The 17,201-nt window shown below is 36.2% G+C and overlaps 3 protein-coding genes across 3 annotated transcripts; 1 reads left to right on the top strand and 2 right to left on the bottom strand.

Moving 5' to 3' along the window:
• Positions 1-3,961: 3,961 nt before the first annotated feature.
• On the top strand, positions 3,962-4,450 carry LOC114401868 (transcription factor TCP21-like). The gene has a single exon (XM_028364448.1). The coding sequence runs from the start codon at positions 3,962-3,964 to the stop codon at positions 4,448-4,450; it is 489 nt and encodes a 162-aa protein (XP_028220249.1).
• Positions 4,451-5,350: 900 nt separating this feature from the next.
• Positions 5,351-16,376, bottom strand: LOC114401446 (ABC transporter G family member 3-like). The gene is made up of 15 exons (XM_028363956.1): positions 16,223-16,376; positions 14,870-15,505; positions 14,686-14,765; positions 13,932-14,218; positions 13,640-13,811; positions 13,287-13,400; positions 13,059-13,183; positions 12,390-12,588; positions 12,202-12,288; positions 7,080-7,234; positions 6,799-6,889; positions 6,527-6,643; positions 6,341-6,444; positions 5,853-5,943; positions 5,351-5,771 (listed from the first exon to the last, which is right to left on the bottom strand). Exons 2-10 carry the CDS (start codon positions 15,339-15,341, stop codon positions 7,115-7,117), a joined length of 1,656 nt encoding a protein of 551 aa, XP_028219757.1. The 5' UTR covers positions 15,342-15,505; positions 16,223-16,376; the 3' UTR covers positions 5,351-5,771; positions 5,853-5,943; positions 6,341-6,444; positions 6,527-6,643; positions 6,799-6,889; positions 7,080-7,114.
• LOC114401867 (phosphatidylinositol N-acetylglucosaminyltransferase subunit A-like) lies at positions 5,685-7,000 on the bottom strand. The gene is made up of 6 exons (XM_028364447.1): positions 6,981-7,000; positions 6,799-6,889; positions 6,527-6,643; positions 6,341-6,444; positions 5,853-5,943; positions 5,685-5,771 (listed from the first exon to the last, which is right to left on the bottom strand). The coding sequence occupies exons 1-6, from the start codon at positions 6,998-7,000 to the stop codon at positions 5,685-5,687; spliced, it is 510 nt and encodes a 169-aa protein (XP_028220248.1).
• Positions 16,377-17,201: the final 825 nt, after the last annotated feature.

Here is a 17,201-nt window from a genome sequence, read left to right as displayed (position 1 = left end):
ACAACACGAATAAATAAAAAAAATGGTTGATCTCTGATGACTTAGACCTACCACAAAGCAAATATGGAACTGATCTTGAACTAAAGCTCTAGATACCAATTTGTTAGGTTTAAGACTAAGAAATATGAAACAAATAGGGAAGAAAATGATAAAAGGAGAAGAAAGATATCATAAAAAATGTAAGTTTATTGTGAATAATAGACTTACAATGAAGTTGGATCCACAAGCACTCTCAGCTCTCTTCAGAACCCAAATTATAGACTTCTTATTTAGGAGTGGACAACTAACAAATTAATCAAAAAATAATTACAACAAAAAATAGTTAAAGTAGTTACAATACAAAACAATTGTTAATGAACCACTATAGACTAACTAGCATTGGATTGGACATTCCCTTGTGTTAGTCGATGAATACGATTAACTTTTGTGTATAAAACCTGTGTAAAGTGTATCAAACTCCTCCAATTTAAGGTTAATTTGTAGTGTTGTAATTACTTTTTGATTAAATATAGGTAATAAATATTTAGTGCTCCCATTTTGTGTATTTAATAATCATTTCCTCTCAATTTCAGGTTAATTAAGCAAGTTTGTGAAGTGCTGATTTTCATCTGCTCGCTAAGCCAATCTGCTAGCTTAGCAAGCCATTCGCTGAGTGCACCATTCCCTTGGCTGAGCGCGAGGAAGAATCTGGAAGAAGGATGAGCTGTGCATGTTCGCTGAGCGAGGGTTCATCCCGATAAGCGCACCACTTGAGTCCATCCGCTGAGCGAGAAGACGCGTGTTAAGCCAAAATTCACTAATTCGCGCTAAGCGGTCCAGAGTTGCGCTAAGCGCGCAAGCACCAACAAGGCCACCTATTTAAGTCTGAAATAAAAAATAGGAGGAGATTTTGGCCATTTTCTCAAAGAGCTTATGCATGTGAGAGATTCTAGAGAGAGAAGGGTCTGAGTCCAGAGAGTTTTGGGAGATTTTGTTGTGTGAAGACCTGCAGAGAATGGAGCTTGAAGAGGAAGTTGTCCTGAGAGTTTGAGATGAGTTTGTGAGTGATTGTGAGGTTCTAGAGGTGGAGGAGACATCTTCACCGCTTGTATTTCTTCAATCCTTCATTTTTCTCTTCTATTTGTTGTAAAGGAAGCTTCCCAGTTATGGAGAGCTAAATCTTCTGTTGGTTCTTCCTTGTAGTTACTTGATGTAAATACCTGTATATCTATTTAATGATGTTTTATGTGTTCTCTGTGCTATCAGTATGTCATTTCAGTGTGTTTTTGCCTTGATCACGTAGATGCATGCTTTGTTAGGATCATTCAACAGTGGAAACTGGTCTGATTCTTAGAACTTGATAGGATAGGACTAGTTTATCATATTATCACGAGAGATCGGGGTACGGTAACCTAGTTGTTTGTATGTTTGTCTTAATGCGGTTCTGGTCGAGTTTAGTCCAACAAGAGGAATCTGAGGACAATGCTTGATCGGGATTAGGCTAGACTATCATGAGGAATCGGGGTTTAGCATGTCAGGAGACACCATAGAACACATGAGCATTGTTAAGTAGAGAATATCCTTTTAACATCAGGCACCTAATAGGAAGACCAACATGTTGTCTACTTGTCTTTACACATCATTACTCATGTGATTTTCCTCTTAATAGTTAGTTTACATACATGTTCATGGTCCACACATCTCTTTTCATACTAGACACCTATTCATTGAATATAACTTTACCAAGTAACACAAGTTCCCCGAGAGTTCGATACTCGGTTCTTACAGTTTTATACTACTTGCGCGATCCGGTGCACTTGCTGGGTTCGAAAACCTTGCTACGCAACTCGACACACTCCTTTAGAGTAGTTAAGTGGACGACCAATACAAAAGACAAAACAAAAACCAAACTAGACAACCCATGTTGTCGTCCATCCACCTCTATTGTCCATCATAATCAATCACTAATCATACTTAATTAGTCATAACACATATTTCTTATGTAAAACAAATAAATCTCAATTAAATTATAATTAAATCACACAAACATATAATATGAGTGTTGATTTTTAGGGTATCGCAAAAGACAAATGCTATAAGCATTAGGCATGGGTTTAGCGGTTCATATGCACATATAATTTGTTGAGCATCCATATCTGTATTTATGTATATAGGTAAAACCATAGAAAAAAGTGTTATCAATTTATTTAACTATGATTTCTAAGTACAATGTGGTTAATTATTGGAAAAAATGAGAGCAAATTACACTCACTTGTCCTATGTTTATCACTTATTATAGTCGACACCCCTCCTTTTATACATTACTTTTGCCTCCTTTATGTAGACGATGTTAAGCAACAATGACAAATTCACGTTGAATGACAAAATTGTCCTTGGTGTCTTTTTGGCTTTGTAGTGATTGTTCATGATAGGTCTTTCCCTTCCTTCTTTCATCTTCACACATACTGAGTTTGTCGTTTCCTTTCACCACCTCTACCACCTCTCACCATAAATTTATATGCATAGTACACTTAACCCACAAATTCCTTATTGTGATTCCAACGATTAAGACATTCCTTCTGCACTCGAGATCGCAATGGCAGTCATGGAGAAACTCCATCGCGACTCTACTATGCTCTAATTTTTTAGTACACTGGGTTAGATCTTCAACGAAGATTGTCAAGGTTTCAGGATCTCCAAGGGGTTGCAACAATTGGCGAGGAGGTTTAGAATTGCGGTGGTGGGGACGAACAAGTGCTGGATTTTATCAATGATGTGAGGGTTAAGATCTGGTGATTTGCTTTTATGTTGTTTATGTGTGTTTCTGTTACTAGGTTTGTGATCTACAACCTTTATTTGATGTTTCCCCTTAATGGATTTTGCAATGATTCCATTTAACATGACAAAAATAAAATAATTGACACACAAATTTGAAGTTGGTTTCCATCACCATTGATACTAGCGGAAAGTAAAAATTAAAAAGATTGGTTTTGAACAAGTTCTTTTACTGAAAGATGGGTGTGCCTTCTTGAAATGGGCTAAGAAATAACAAATAAAGATTAAGATGAGTACATATGGATTGTTGAAAAAAAAAATGTTCATGAACATGCTTCTACAATTTTACAAGTAACTTTTTTTTTCCAACGGCTTGTTTTAACGGGTTTGGAACAAAAAGGGAGAGGAAAAAAGTTAAGCACATGTTGAAAAACATATTTAAAAAACATGTGTCTGTCATGTGAGGCTTTTTTTGTAAATAGATTAAATGTTGTTTGGGGGCATAAGGGTGGTCGGTGTAATGAGACATAATTAGGGGAGGTTTATGTAGAGTCAAAACAATGAGGGGTATAGAGTTTAATAAGTGATAAACACAAGGGGTTGCTAGTGTAATCTGCTAAAAAAATTATAACCCTCTCTCTTTATTAATGATCTATTTTTAATTAATAATATTTTACAAATAGACTTGATATTAAGCAATAAGATAGAGATGGTTTCAGTCAACTAGTTAAATGTCATGTATAGAAGACAACTAAGAATGTTGAAAATAGACGTGTGCATTTGGTAACGACAATTTCACTCATCTTTCTAAAATGCACCACCAAGTCTACTCTTAATAGACCAAACATTGAATAAAAGCCATAACGCACCATGTTTGAAATGGGTGATGCCGGATGCACTGTCTTAATTACTTCATCACAGGAGTTACAAAAAACATTAATGACTTTACCATATACAAGTGTAAGAAAATAATAAATAAGCTTTGATCATGAGTTGGCCCTGATTTATTCTCATTTTGAAACAAAAAGAAATATCACAGTCAATCCTTGCCTTCTTAATTGTCTTTTAATATAATGTATAAAAATAATATACTTAAATAGTAAGAAGTCCCTACCTTCTTAATTGTGTCTAATATATAAACTTGGTGCTCTAACTGGAACTGAATGATCCAAAGAGCATTATAAACATAATGAGTCCAATGGATAACATGGGTGTAGAGAGGGGATATGATTATTGTCCAGCCAAAAAGGGTCCCTCAGTGATGAAAACCAAAAAACCTTGTTCCAAGGGCAACAAGAAGGACTGCCACATCAAGGTGAACGGGAGAGACCGTCGAGTTCGTGTATCAACAATATGTGCCGCTCGTATCTTCCAACTCACCTGTGAGCTAGGCAACAAGACAAATGGTGAGACCATTGAGTGGCTCTTACGCCAGGCCGAGCCGTCAATTATTGCCGCCACTGGCACGGGCATTATGCCTTCCAACACCACAGTGACCAACAACACCTCCTCGATTATATCGGCCACTTGTGCCAACTTTTTGCCTTCTAACAACACCACCTTGGTGCCACCAAACACAATTGTTACTCAAGATTCCAATTTGGTCACCAATGTTGCGAGTGCAAGGATAGAGCAACAAATCCCACCTTTCGATTTCGACTTTGATTGGTTGCAACACTCTGATTTAGGGTTTTGATAATCTATTCAAATATAATGGTGGTGACCAAATTGAAAAGGATATGAAATTAATTTAAGGTTGAAGATGTGTGCGAATAGAAGAAAAATACATAAATATTATTAATAGTTAGCATGTTGTAATGAAGAAATTCAAATGTTTCTCTTTATTGTTTACTCATTTGTTGAATTTTTAGAGTTTACTTTTGAAAATACTTTATCAACATCTATTTTTTTTTCTTATTATACCACATCATTTATCATACCTAAATTTTTTATTTTTAGGTCTCTTTCTTTCTAGTTGTTAATTAACATTTGGTGTTCACCTATCTTTTTTCCTTTTAACAACTATAGATCAGTGCATTTGTATTAACTTGTTTATGTTTGTAGAGGCACATCAAACATGAATCTTTGCCTCACATTAGATTCACATAACATAATTTAATGACTTTATAAAAATACTTAATTTACATGTTGATAGTTTCTTCTAAAATTATTTTCATCCTATTTGGCTTACTCTCAAGTGAAAAAAAAACTCTTATAAAATTCTAACAACACACTCTAAAACACATTTTAAAAAAAATACTATCTCCTATTGGCTAGAATAGAATTTATTACAAATTACAAAATTGAGCCTCACTTTTTATTTAACAAATCTCATTGTGTCACTATGATTTTGTAGTTCTTAATAATTTTAATCAATGATAGAAAGTAGAAAGTATGTCAAAAAGAATATGTTAATAGTGTATTATTGCACTCCTCTTATTCAGATCTCGCATTTTGAATGTGGGTGGGACTAATCCACTTCTAAGTACCGAGGCTGCTGCTCTCAACATGTTAAATCAATCACATGACAGCAGAGACCATAACTGTATTATGTGAGCTATTTGTTTATTAAATAGCATTTAATTTTCATTCCATGAAAGGGAGAAAAAAAATCTCATTTCATAGAAAGAGCTGGTGCCTATTTGGATATCAGGATCACTCTACAATTACTTCTGGTCCTAGATGCTCCTGTACAGAATACATTCGAACTTTGATTTCACGGACCAAATTAACGTGCTTCACTAAAAAACTCAACAAAGTAATGTTGACAACAATGTTTACACTAAATTAGCACATATTTATGCAACAGATTGATGATTATCTCCATTTCAAGATCTGGGAACTTGGCTTAGTGTTAACAGCACTTGTATTCTTTTGATATTCTGCAAAACATAAACTCCATGGTTCACCAAAATAATTTATCACATTACTCATTTCACTGAGTTTTTCTCCAACATCTCTTCATCACAGCTGCATGGAAGAGTGAAATCTGGTACCTCCTCTATATCATCTGCAGGCTAATGATGAGAGACATTCAAGCGATATGGTTACAAAAGGAACATAAGATGAAAATGTCAAACACATCCAAGATAACCTACCTGCCATAATTCCAATAGCTGCCATAACAAGAATCCAACAATCATAACCAAGAAAAACAGCTTGCCCGCCCATGCTCCACAAAAGAGGTATCTAAAAGAACAAAGACTGTCAGCACTGGTAGAAATAACTCCTTAATTCATTACAGCAAGTATACTTGAATATTGAACTGACATCACTCCTTAGTTCCTTATAATCAGATTCAGGTTCCTCCTTCTATTTGAACTACTAGCCCTGTAAAAAGAATTGCCATGATAGTATGCTGCCGAATGAAGATCCAAAAATACGTTTCTTGTTTTCCATACCAAGTACCAACCAGCTTATGCCTTATGTTACAAGCAGATTAAACAAATTAAGCTGAAGTAATTAACAATGTCACATAACTAAAACTGAATGAATAATGGAGTTCCTATTACAACTATCAACTATATAAGTTTTTGTTACCATTACAATTTACAAGTAAATTGTACCAATGATGTTTAGAGAGTACCGTGAGAGACGTTCAAGTAGATTTTGATTGGAGCACTTGAAAGCACGATCATATACAATTTCAGTCCTTTTGGCAACATCATGCCAGTTGTAGAGTTCTCTCATCTACAGAAATAACAAACAAAAAAGGAACTAATTTCCCTACTAAATGCATCCACCAGAAAGACCATTTAAACAACAAACTCACTCGATTATGCATGGCTTGCGGATCAATTTTTGGCAGCATAGATATTGCCTTTTGAATTGCATGCACCATATCACCAGGATCAGGTTCTGCCAAAACAATCATTTCATCGGGCAAAACCTATAAGCAAAGAAGTGAATTGGTACAAAGCCCCTCAAGATAGCATTCCAAAATTATGGAATTGAGAAGAAACTGAAGTCCTTAACAAGACAAACTACATAAAACGCATATATTCTCATACTGAACAGGTATAGACAGAAATGTTTTGCATCTACCTCGGGAACTCCTCCGACACATGTGCTCACTGTTAATAATCCACAACTTGCAGCTTCTAATATGGCTATACAAAAAGCTTCTGTTAAGGAACTGAAACAGTGCAAACATTATTAATTATTAAAAATAGATATTCAATCAAGCATTGTAACTGTTGCTGATGTTGAGAACCCCAACATCTGACAATGAAAGAAACTCAATCATCTAGGACTGCTCAATGTCCAAAATTAGACAACAGATTGAAAAGCTTAATGTAAGGAGAGATTTGCTAAGGAAGCCCAACCTGTTTAAGAAGATGTGCCCAGATATTAGAACAGATCAGACTTGTACATGTTGCACAGCTCCCAACATTTCAACTCGATCTTGAAGAGAATGCTTTTCTCTCATCTCTTCCAACCGCACACGCTTAGGTCCATCAACTCCAATAATGAAACGAACCTTCAAATGGATATACGAGTTATGCCTTTGAAAGTCTATAATTACCAAAAAGAAACTAATCCAAATCATTCCTATATCATTACATATTTCTCTTGGTACTGGCTTCCTGTATGAGGACATCTATAATGATAATGTATGCCTAAAAAGATAGCTATCTGTCAACAGATAAAAAGTTTAAATCACAGTGAAGGCACATACTTGAGGACTTCAATCAAGTTTAGTTCAAGCACTAAAAAGGATTAATATCAAAGGTTATAAGAATATACTTTTGGTAAACATACAGAAAGCTCATTCTAGAGCATTTATCAAAGGATTTGTACTGTGTACATTGGCCAAAATACCAAACAATCTTTGATAGGTATTCCCCTATCAGAGACTCTGCAATTTGTATTAAAAAGATAAAAGGAAGGAAATACAGATAAGAATCTGAGAATAACTCTAGACTCCCAATCCTAATCAATTCCCTCCGTGCCTTACAATTCCCCTCCCCTCCACTAATAACAGACTCTCCACAAAACTTCTCTCTTCTCTAACTAACTTCCAATATCATCCCTCCTAACAGAATTGAAACTGAGCTATTGGGCCTTTGGGACCTTTGGGCCTGCAAGTGTACACCTTAAGGGGCCTCCTTACATTAGGCTAGTTCTCATCAATGTCATCCGCTACAAAATCTGCCTTGTCCTCAAGCCAGAAAGAAGGAAACTTGTCCTTGATTGAAGCCGCAGTTTCCCAAGTCACCTCTTCAACTGGTTGGAACTTCCATAGGATCGACCACTCCAAAGTGGAGCTCAATTGCGTTGCAATTACAGCCTCAGGTTGAGGGATTTCAGGATCCTCTACTTCCATTCCAGGTGGTAAAGCAACAGGCACATAACCGCGATTGAGAGAGTGCTTTAACTAGGATACGCGAAACACTAGATGTATCTGTGCTGAATTAGGTAACTTCACCTTATAAGCTACTTCACCAATTTGGGAGATAACCAGAAAGGGGCCTAAGTATTGGGGATAGAATTTTGGATTGATACGTCGGGCTACTGAATGTTGACGATGTGGACGAAGCTTAACATAAACCCAATCAACTACGATATATGTAACCTGTTGACGGTGAGCATCAACATGTTTCTTCATAGTTTGTAGGACCCTGTTTAGATGGTATTTCAATTGACACAATGCTTCATTGCAGTCTATGAGAACAGAGGCAACAGATTCAACTTGTGTTTCTCTCACCAAAAAACGAAGCACTATAGGGGGTGGGCGACCATACACCACCTCAAAGGGAGATTTGGAGGTAGCTGAATGGGAAGAAGTTTTGTACCAGAATTTTGCCCAAGATAACTAGGAATACCATTGGTTGGTTGTTCCGACGTGAAGCAACGAAGAATGGTCTCCAAACCGTGATTCACAGCTTCTGTCTGCCCATCGGTTTGGGGGTGATGGGTGGTGCTCATGCGCAGAACTGTGCCCTGAAGCCTGAAAAGTTCCCCCCAAAATTTACTCAGAAAGAAGGGGTTCTCGATCAATAATAGAATTGGAAAACCCGTGCAGTTTTGCCACACCTCTGATGAAACTCTCTGCAACTGTTTTGGCTATAAAAGGGGAAATCCAGTAATAAAATCCATAGAGATATCTGCCCAAACCACCTCAAGGATGGGAATGGGCTGCAGCAGATCAGTTGGTGACATGGCCTGATACTTATGCCACTGGCACACATCACAACGAAGGATATATTCCATTATTGTCTTTTTCATACCTTTCCAACAGAAGGTTGCTGCTATCCGTTTGTTAGTCTTGGTAAATCTGGAGTGTACTCCTATTCAGTCAACAAAGTAGGAGTCAAGGTGGAGCTCTTAGACAACATAAGTCTGCCCTTGAAAAACATTAAACCATTTTTGAAAGTATAATCAGACATGGCTGCTGGGTTGGAATGCAAAGCCCCCTTGATTCAAATCAAATCCCGGTCATTCAAAACCTCTTCACGAAGCTTAGGGAAATCCACCCAATATGGGCTTATAGAAACAACATTAAGCTCGGCTAATTTAAATTGACAGGACAGAGCATCCGCTGCTTTGTTCTCTGGGCCAAGTCTGTAAATCACCTCAAATTGAAACCCCATCAATTCAGAAAGCTAGTATTGTTGATCCGAGGTTGTAATCCACTGCTGCAACAAATGTTTTAGGCTGCTATGGTCGGTGTAGACCTTGAAGCTCCTACTGAAAAGGTAATGGCGCCAATGCTGAACCAAGAGTGCCAACGCCATGATTTCCTTTTCATACACAGACCTCTTTCTTGGTCAGCATTGCCAAGGGTGGACAATCTTGCCATAATCTTTCATGAATCTCATGTATTAGCCTGTGAGGCCCAAGAATCCTCTCACTTCTTTTGCTGTACGAGGAATTGGCCAATCCAGAACAGCTTGTACTTTCGAAGGATCCATGTTAACTCCCCGAGCAGAAATGATGTGTCCCAAATACTCAATAGAGGTCAAGCCAAAGAGACACTTCTTATGGTTAGCAACAAGTTGATGATGGTATAAAAAAGACAGCTTCAGCAAGATGAGATAAGTGATCATGCCAAGTGGAGCTGTAAACCAAATATCATCAAAGAAAACCAATACGCACCGTCTAAGGAGGGGACAAAAAACTGAGTTTATTGTGGATTGAAATGTTGATGGACAAGACCAAACAGCATGACCAGATATTCGTAATGACCCTCATGGGTACCAAAAGCTGTCTTGGGCACGTCCTGCTCCTTCGTACAAATTTGGCAATACCCGAACTTAAGGTCTATCTTTGAGAAATAATGAGAACCATGCAATTCATCCAATAGTTCATTGATGGTTGGTGTTGAGAAAAACTCAAGTCCTACATCGACTAAAGATAAGACTACAATAAAATATATAAGTGGGAGGCAACCCTCACCCTATGAGTTTGCTTTTGGGGTTGAACTAGGCCAAAACCATAAGAAGGCAACAGTATGAGTTGAACTAGGCCAAAACCATAAGAAGGCAATACTCAATTCATCCAATGGGATACTTATCCATACTGTTGCCTTCTTTGAAGAAGGCAACAGTATGGATAAGTATCCCATTCCAACTCATAGAGTGTGGGTTTGGGCTTAACTCAACCCTAAAAGCTAGCTCATAGGATGAGGGTTGTCTCCCACTTGTAAATTCTATTGTGGCCTTACGTTTAGTCAATCTGGGACATGAGTTTTTCTCAACACATCTCCTCATGCCCAGACAATATTGGGCTTGGTGCATGGATGACATGGTGGGTGACCCGTTTAATGGATTTAGGATAGACTTTGATACCATCTTAGAATGTGGGTTTTGACTCGCTCAGCCAAAAATCACTAACTCGCGCTTAGCGCAAAAATGACGCTAAGCGAGCCTTCGAGGACAGAAAACCCTTAAAAGCTGAAGTTGGCGAAAAAAAGGGAGTCTTTAGCTTGTGGAAGAATAGAGATATACGTGAGACATGCAACAGGGCAAGAGAGCACCAAAAACCTCTGCTTTCAAGAGGATTCTAGGTTTGAGAGTGATTTTTAGGTTCTTAGAGGTGGAAGAGACATCCTTATCATTATGTAATCTGAATTTTGCTTCCAAAACCTCCTATTGTAACTGAAAGGTGATAACTTGCCATGGAAGGCTAAAGCTTTTGTTGGGAATTTATGCTGAGCCTTGATGTAAATACTCTTTATTATCTATTTAATGTTGTTTTAATGTGTTCATTACTTCTATCTGCATTTAATTATTGCATGCTTGTGGACTGATCACCCATGTGTGTGTAAAGTTAGGATTTTTAACATTGGAAAATGTTTTGAATCCTTAGAACTGGATAAAGCAGGGCTAGATAACTGTATGTCTGGACACGGAGTACAGAGATTTAATTTTTAATATGCTATAATTGTAATGTGATTCGTTTAGGCTAAGTTCAACGAGACATCCAAAAACGAGGTTTAAATAAAATTAGTCCATTCATGCGAGGAATCGATGTTTGGTAGAATTTCCCTCAGCATAGAACACAGAAACAACAGCCTCTTTGCATATGCAAGGGTAAGGCTGCGTACAACATCCCTCCCCCATACCTTCGCATAGCGAAGAGCCTCTGGGCAATGGGGTACGAAGGAATAGAACACAGAAACAACCTTAAATAGAGAAAAACCTTTAATTGCATCAAGTTACTTAGTAGAAGGACCCAACGTTTTAATCATCTGTTTATTTCTCGCATTTACATAGTTAATTTTGTAGTTATCATTAGAATTGCAAATATATCCTATGTTTATTTCCATTTCATGATTTTATTCAAATGTCTACTTATTGAATGAACGCTTTTCCGAATGAAACAAACTCCCTGTGATTCGATACTCAGTTTTTACCGTTTTATATTACTTGTGACTCAGTACACTTGTTGATTGCAGTTGTAAAAGAGCGGAACACTTAACTATGTTAATCAAGGACTTCCAAAGAGCTTTGTGATGCTAGTAATGAGGATTATCATACACCATACTAAGAAACCAATTGGTTTGCCTTTTCCATCCCACCTTCAAGTGAATGTATTGAAAATAACTTTGACTAATATCAACATTCCATATATCAGAATTCCATAGGCACCATATACCACTAGATTGACCACTCCCCTCCTGGATGAAGTGCCTATCAAATCCTATTGTGTCCCTTACTAAGAAGGCTCATGAAAAAGCATTGTCCATTCAGCCTGAGAAGTCTAATGAAGTTAATTTAGCTCATCATGAGGTATATGTAAACTCAACAAATCTTAGCATACCAAACGACATCGCTTCTATCAACTACTACTCCTATTGTTGTAATTGAGGACCACATTCAGGAGATCATGGCTCAACCATATAAAAATACTTGCCAAATGAACAAACTACAGTTATTATATGCATATTTAGCACATCAAGGCAAAATAATAAATTGCAGTAAAGTAAAACAAGCACAAAATTACCTTGATTTCTTTCTTAAGTGCAGGCACCCTGGCAATGCTTAGAAGGGAAGAGAATGATGCAAATACAAAAATTGCTGCAACTCTTGTCTGCAATTTGAGAGATGTTAAATTTTAGTTCCTAAGTATCATAACGGTATCTATAAATAACAGCTGGCATATATAAATGCAATTTTCATGTCCATACTCACCACAACAGAAGACAGAGAATGCCCCAGACCAGAAAATACAGTTCCAATACACAGCGTGAGAAGCATATAAAGAATAAGATGCAGCCAACAATATTTCCATTCCCTTGACACAACTAATAAAGATCTCCATATCAAAACTGCTATCCAATTAGCATTGCTATTTGCTAGCTTTACCTTTGCTTTTGAGAACTGGACCTTCCTGCAAAATCAATCATGTTTTAAAAATACTCCAAAGCTCAACATCCAACACTAACTGCCTTTTAAATGCAGTAGAGCAGAGCAGAATAAAGCCTGAAAAAAATTTCTAAGTAGGCTATCATGAGAAGTGCAAATGATAAGTATAAATAATGTATTAAAATCTATAAATAGGCAATTTGTAATATGATAGTATTTGTGAAGGAAGTGACCTATGGTGAAACTCCAGTCCACATTAATAGAATATATAACTTGTACAACGTTTCTATTTCAGCAGTTATAATATGTTAGAGTTATATATTATTCTCTTATTTATCATTAGAGAGCAATTAGGGATTTGTTTATTATTACTTAGATTAGATTGATTCTATGTAATTAATGTAGATCATATTTGCCCATCATAAATAAAGGATTAGTGGGTCATCCAAGACACACAACATTACAGTAAAACACTTGGATAATATATATACCTACTCAGCAAGTTTCAGAATCATAGTTTCAACAGCAGCTGCATCTGCTGATGACTTATAAGTTGCTTCAAGCGTGCGTATAGCAACAGCAGTGTCCATGTTCACAGAAGAAAAATCTCCATTGTCATCCTATTATATGATGCAATAATGTTAATTTTGTACCATAAAAAATCTAATAAGAGACACAAAATGCATCGAGCACATCAACCATCAATTCACTAGAAACATTTACCTGCCAGTTTTTACACATTGCAATAATCCTGTCAAAATCTGTATTAATTGCACGTAGAAAGTGATCAGAAGGACTTTGCATGATTGGGCAAGGAAATCCAGCATTTGAGAAGTGCTTCATCAACATAAATTAAAGAAGTCAGTAATAAGATATGTATTCAAATTTCCATGTACTATCAGAGAAGGTTAGCAAAAACAGGAAGTTCAAGACAATCTTGCAAAAATCATCTTTGATCAATAATATAGTATCCCTACAAAGCATAAAAAATCAAATGCCCCAGTAGACAAAAAAGGATTACTACTTCATCATTAACCAAATTTTGTGTGCAAGATTCAAGAATGTCTAGAAGTTACCTGCAAGCAAGCTAATGTTTCTCCAAAGAAGAGGGTGTTTCCATTTGAAAGTAGACATATGTGGTAAAAAAGGCCAAAGACTTCTGTGCTGCTCTGATAGATGGTCAATATGAGAGTGTAACCAGTGCTTGCAAGTCTCTTCAATGTAACCATCATTAAAAGTGCTGAGACACTTGAGAAAAATAGATAAATAGCAAACATTTAACAAAAATGGCTCTAAAATACAGAACACAACCAAACAACTGATAGATAATTATTACCATAAAAGGAATAAAAGAATTAAAATAAACACCTGTTCAAATGATAAAGAGGTTCATCAATAAATAAAATACGTGGTCTCATCACAAGCTCCCTGGCAATGCTAACAAGCCTTCTCTCCCCACTAGGAAGTCCTTTCATATAACAATGTCCACCTATAAGTTTATTTGCATGATCACCTAAAGACATTGCATGTATAGCATACTCTACCACACTCTTTTTCTGACAAAAGAAACCAGGAAGCTGAAGCAGAGCTGAATAATACAGAAACTCCCGCACAGTGAGGGATCCAATCAAAGTGGTTTCTCTCTCCACATAAACCTGAAAATTAAGAAACAAATTTCAATATAGATACATAAATGGTGCAACCTAAAAATTAACAATTATAAATCAGGTAAGTAAAGAACAAGACAAAATCATCTAGTAATCACCTAGTGATCCCACCTTCAAAAACCAAAACTTAGTACTTGTGATGCAAATGAACTTCTATAATAGAAAATGTTAATCTCTGAAAGACAAATATTGCAAAGATACTTTTGGAATAATATTAACTCTTGTTCAATTGGCCAGAGACTCGCTGGAGATGACAAGAGGATGCAAGATGCATGCCGCAGTCACTGCAACCACAACAGCATAGCAGCCGCAACAGCGGACGGAGTTGCGATCGCGGTTCCAAGGAATTCCACAATGCAATAGCACTACAGTAGCGCTATATCAGCTATTTAAATACACTGCTATAAATACAATGGAGATTCAATATTAAACAGTCAATGAGATGCTGAACTCACATATGACCCATAGGGCATTTGTGATTTTGCTCCATTTACAAAAACTTCACCATACATCCTGGTAGAAGGATGCAATCTTCCTGAGGTAAAGAGAAAAATCCATTTTAGCTATGACCATTCAAATATACATGGGAAGATCATGAAATGCTTGGTAAGAAAGGACAAAGGAAGCATGCTTCAAGACCTGCAATGGCTCGTAATAAGGTAGATTTCTCTGATTTAGCAGGCCCCATAATCACGGTCATGGTACCAGGTAACGCATAACCAGTTGAACTCTTAATAACCTTATCAGAGTACTTCCTTTTCCCCTTTATTGTAACGGTCAAATCTTTCCAGGCTACAGAAGCCCCAGCAATTTTCCGTGGAATAACAGCACCCTCCGGTAGGTATGGGGACTGCAGGGACCTGCTGTTGAGCTTTGAAAGAGAAGGAGAAGCCAGCGTTGATGCAACATTGATAGAGTCACCTCCTTCCTCAACTCTAACATCAATATCAGTATCATCCCACTCAGGTGAATCCTCAAAAGAAATTGGCTGCATGAGTGAACCAGGCTTACGCAGATAGAAAAAGTTACTTGATGGCACCCTACTTGCTGGGCTGCTTGCCGATAATGATGAAGATCTATAATGATCTGACTGAGACTGTATTTCTTCCATAACTTCCAATTTCTTTTACCTTGTATCAAATTTTAAACATCATTTAACAGCCAGAAGAATCCCCTTGGTAGCATACTAATTCAACTGTGCATTCAAACTGTTTGCAATACACATCTCTCATACAGAACATTTTCTGTACACAAAGAACACTGTCTACCAACAACCTGCCATGCAAATCAAAAATCGAAATTAAAAATCAAGAAAAATAAATGGACAAAATTCAAGGCCAAATCACAATTTTCTTCTTGTTTATGAAACAAAAAACAGCAACCACAATGACAACCTGGATATGCAATGAAGTGTCTCTCTCCCTATCTTTTCATGGAATAGAAACTCACCATTAAGTATTAATGATTAATAATGCAAGGCAAAATAAAACAATAGGTTAAAAAAAAAAGCAAAATGGGATAAAAATCCAAAAAGAAAAATGACAGAACCTTAACAAGTAAAAGGGACATTGAGGGATGCAAGGAACACAGGGATGTCCTATTCCTCATCTCCATAAACACACAAAACCCACATCTATTTCCCTCTAAAAGTGAGATAAGTAACCTCAAAATCAAACCTTGAACCCGTGATATCCAAGTAAGACAACCCCTTCTCTCAACCATGCCTTATGCACCTCTTTGACATTACTACTCGTTTACCACTTAGCACAACACACTAAACATAAAAAACCCAAATAAATAAAGAGGGGTTGTAAGAAGAAGAAAAGATGAAGACTCCACAGTTATATATATAGCTAAGTTAAACTGACCAGCCCACAAAACAAAACTGAAAACCCCACAAAAGCTTCAACCTTAATGAAGGCCAAAAAGACCAAACTTGGTTAAAGGAAAGAAGAAGTGTATAAAATAGAGAGGGAACAACGTGGTACATACCAGCATCTAAGTATCTAAGCAAAGCATGTGTAGAGACTTGAGAGAGTGTAGAGTGAGAGAGAAAGAGAGTGAAGAAGCGGCATGACGGATGCCGATCCTCTCCTGCACCATTGTCTCCAGCCTTCTCCAGCCAGCTTATTTTGAGCCCTTGGATCTTTATTGATGGGTAGGATTTGAAGTTATAAATTATACAGAAGACCAGGGAATTTTACTCTAATGGGAGGAACTAGTTCATATAAGTTAAAAATTATGGATGTTTGCACTACAGTTTAGTACCATTTCGGATTAAAAAGTCTGAATAAGATAAAAAAAATTATGATGTGTTCTAGTTCAACTTAAATTATTTATGAAATTTAAATCAAACTAATTTTTTATAATTTAGTTTGATTTAATTTTTGTAATTTGAAAATTCTATTATTGATAAATATTAAAAAAACTTAAAATATTTATTATTAATTAGATAAAACTTAAATAATAATTAATTTAGCAATCAATGGTGTAAATAAAAAACAAAATTTTTAACAATTGAACTTAAAACAAAATAATAATTATTTTCAAATTAAATAATAATCATTTAATTTAAAATAGACATTCAAGTAAAAATGTGATTAGAAGAAAAAAAATCCTATTAAAAGTGATCGAATAAGTTTTTCGACATAAATTAATCATCGATAAATATTCCATATTAATAATATAATAAAAATGTTATATTATCCGGTAACCTTTTTTAAATCAAACCTGAAATAATTATATTTATGTTATCAAATACTAACATCATATCATGCTTTTTTAGCAAAGCATACAAACACTGTTCAATTAATTAGTTATAAACGACATTTCAATTATGTGTTCACCATGTCATGGTTTAAGAACTCACCTCGGTTTTAGTGTGATAAAACAAAATACGGAGTCCCTAAAAAGAGTATTAGGAATAATTTTTCTTAGAATTTCTAATTAGTGCAAATCTTAATAAGAAGTT

The sequence above is a fragment of the Glycine soja genome, chromosome 20, assembly GCF_004193775.1.
Source record: "Glycine soja cultivar W05 chromosome 20, ASM419377v2, whole genome shotgun sequence".
NCBI lineage: Eukaryota > Viridiplantae > Streptophyta > Magnoliopsida > Fabales > Fabaceae > Glycine > Glycine soja.
This window is presented reverse-complemented; position numbering and strand designations above follow the sequence as displayed.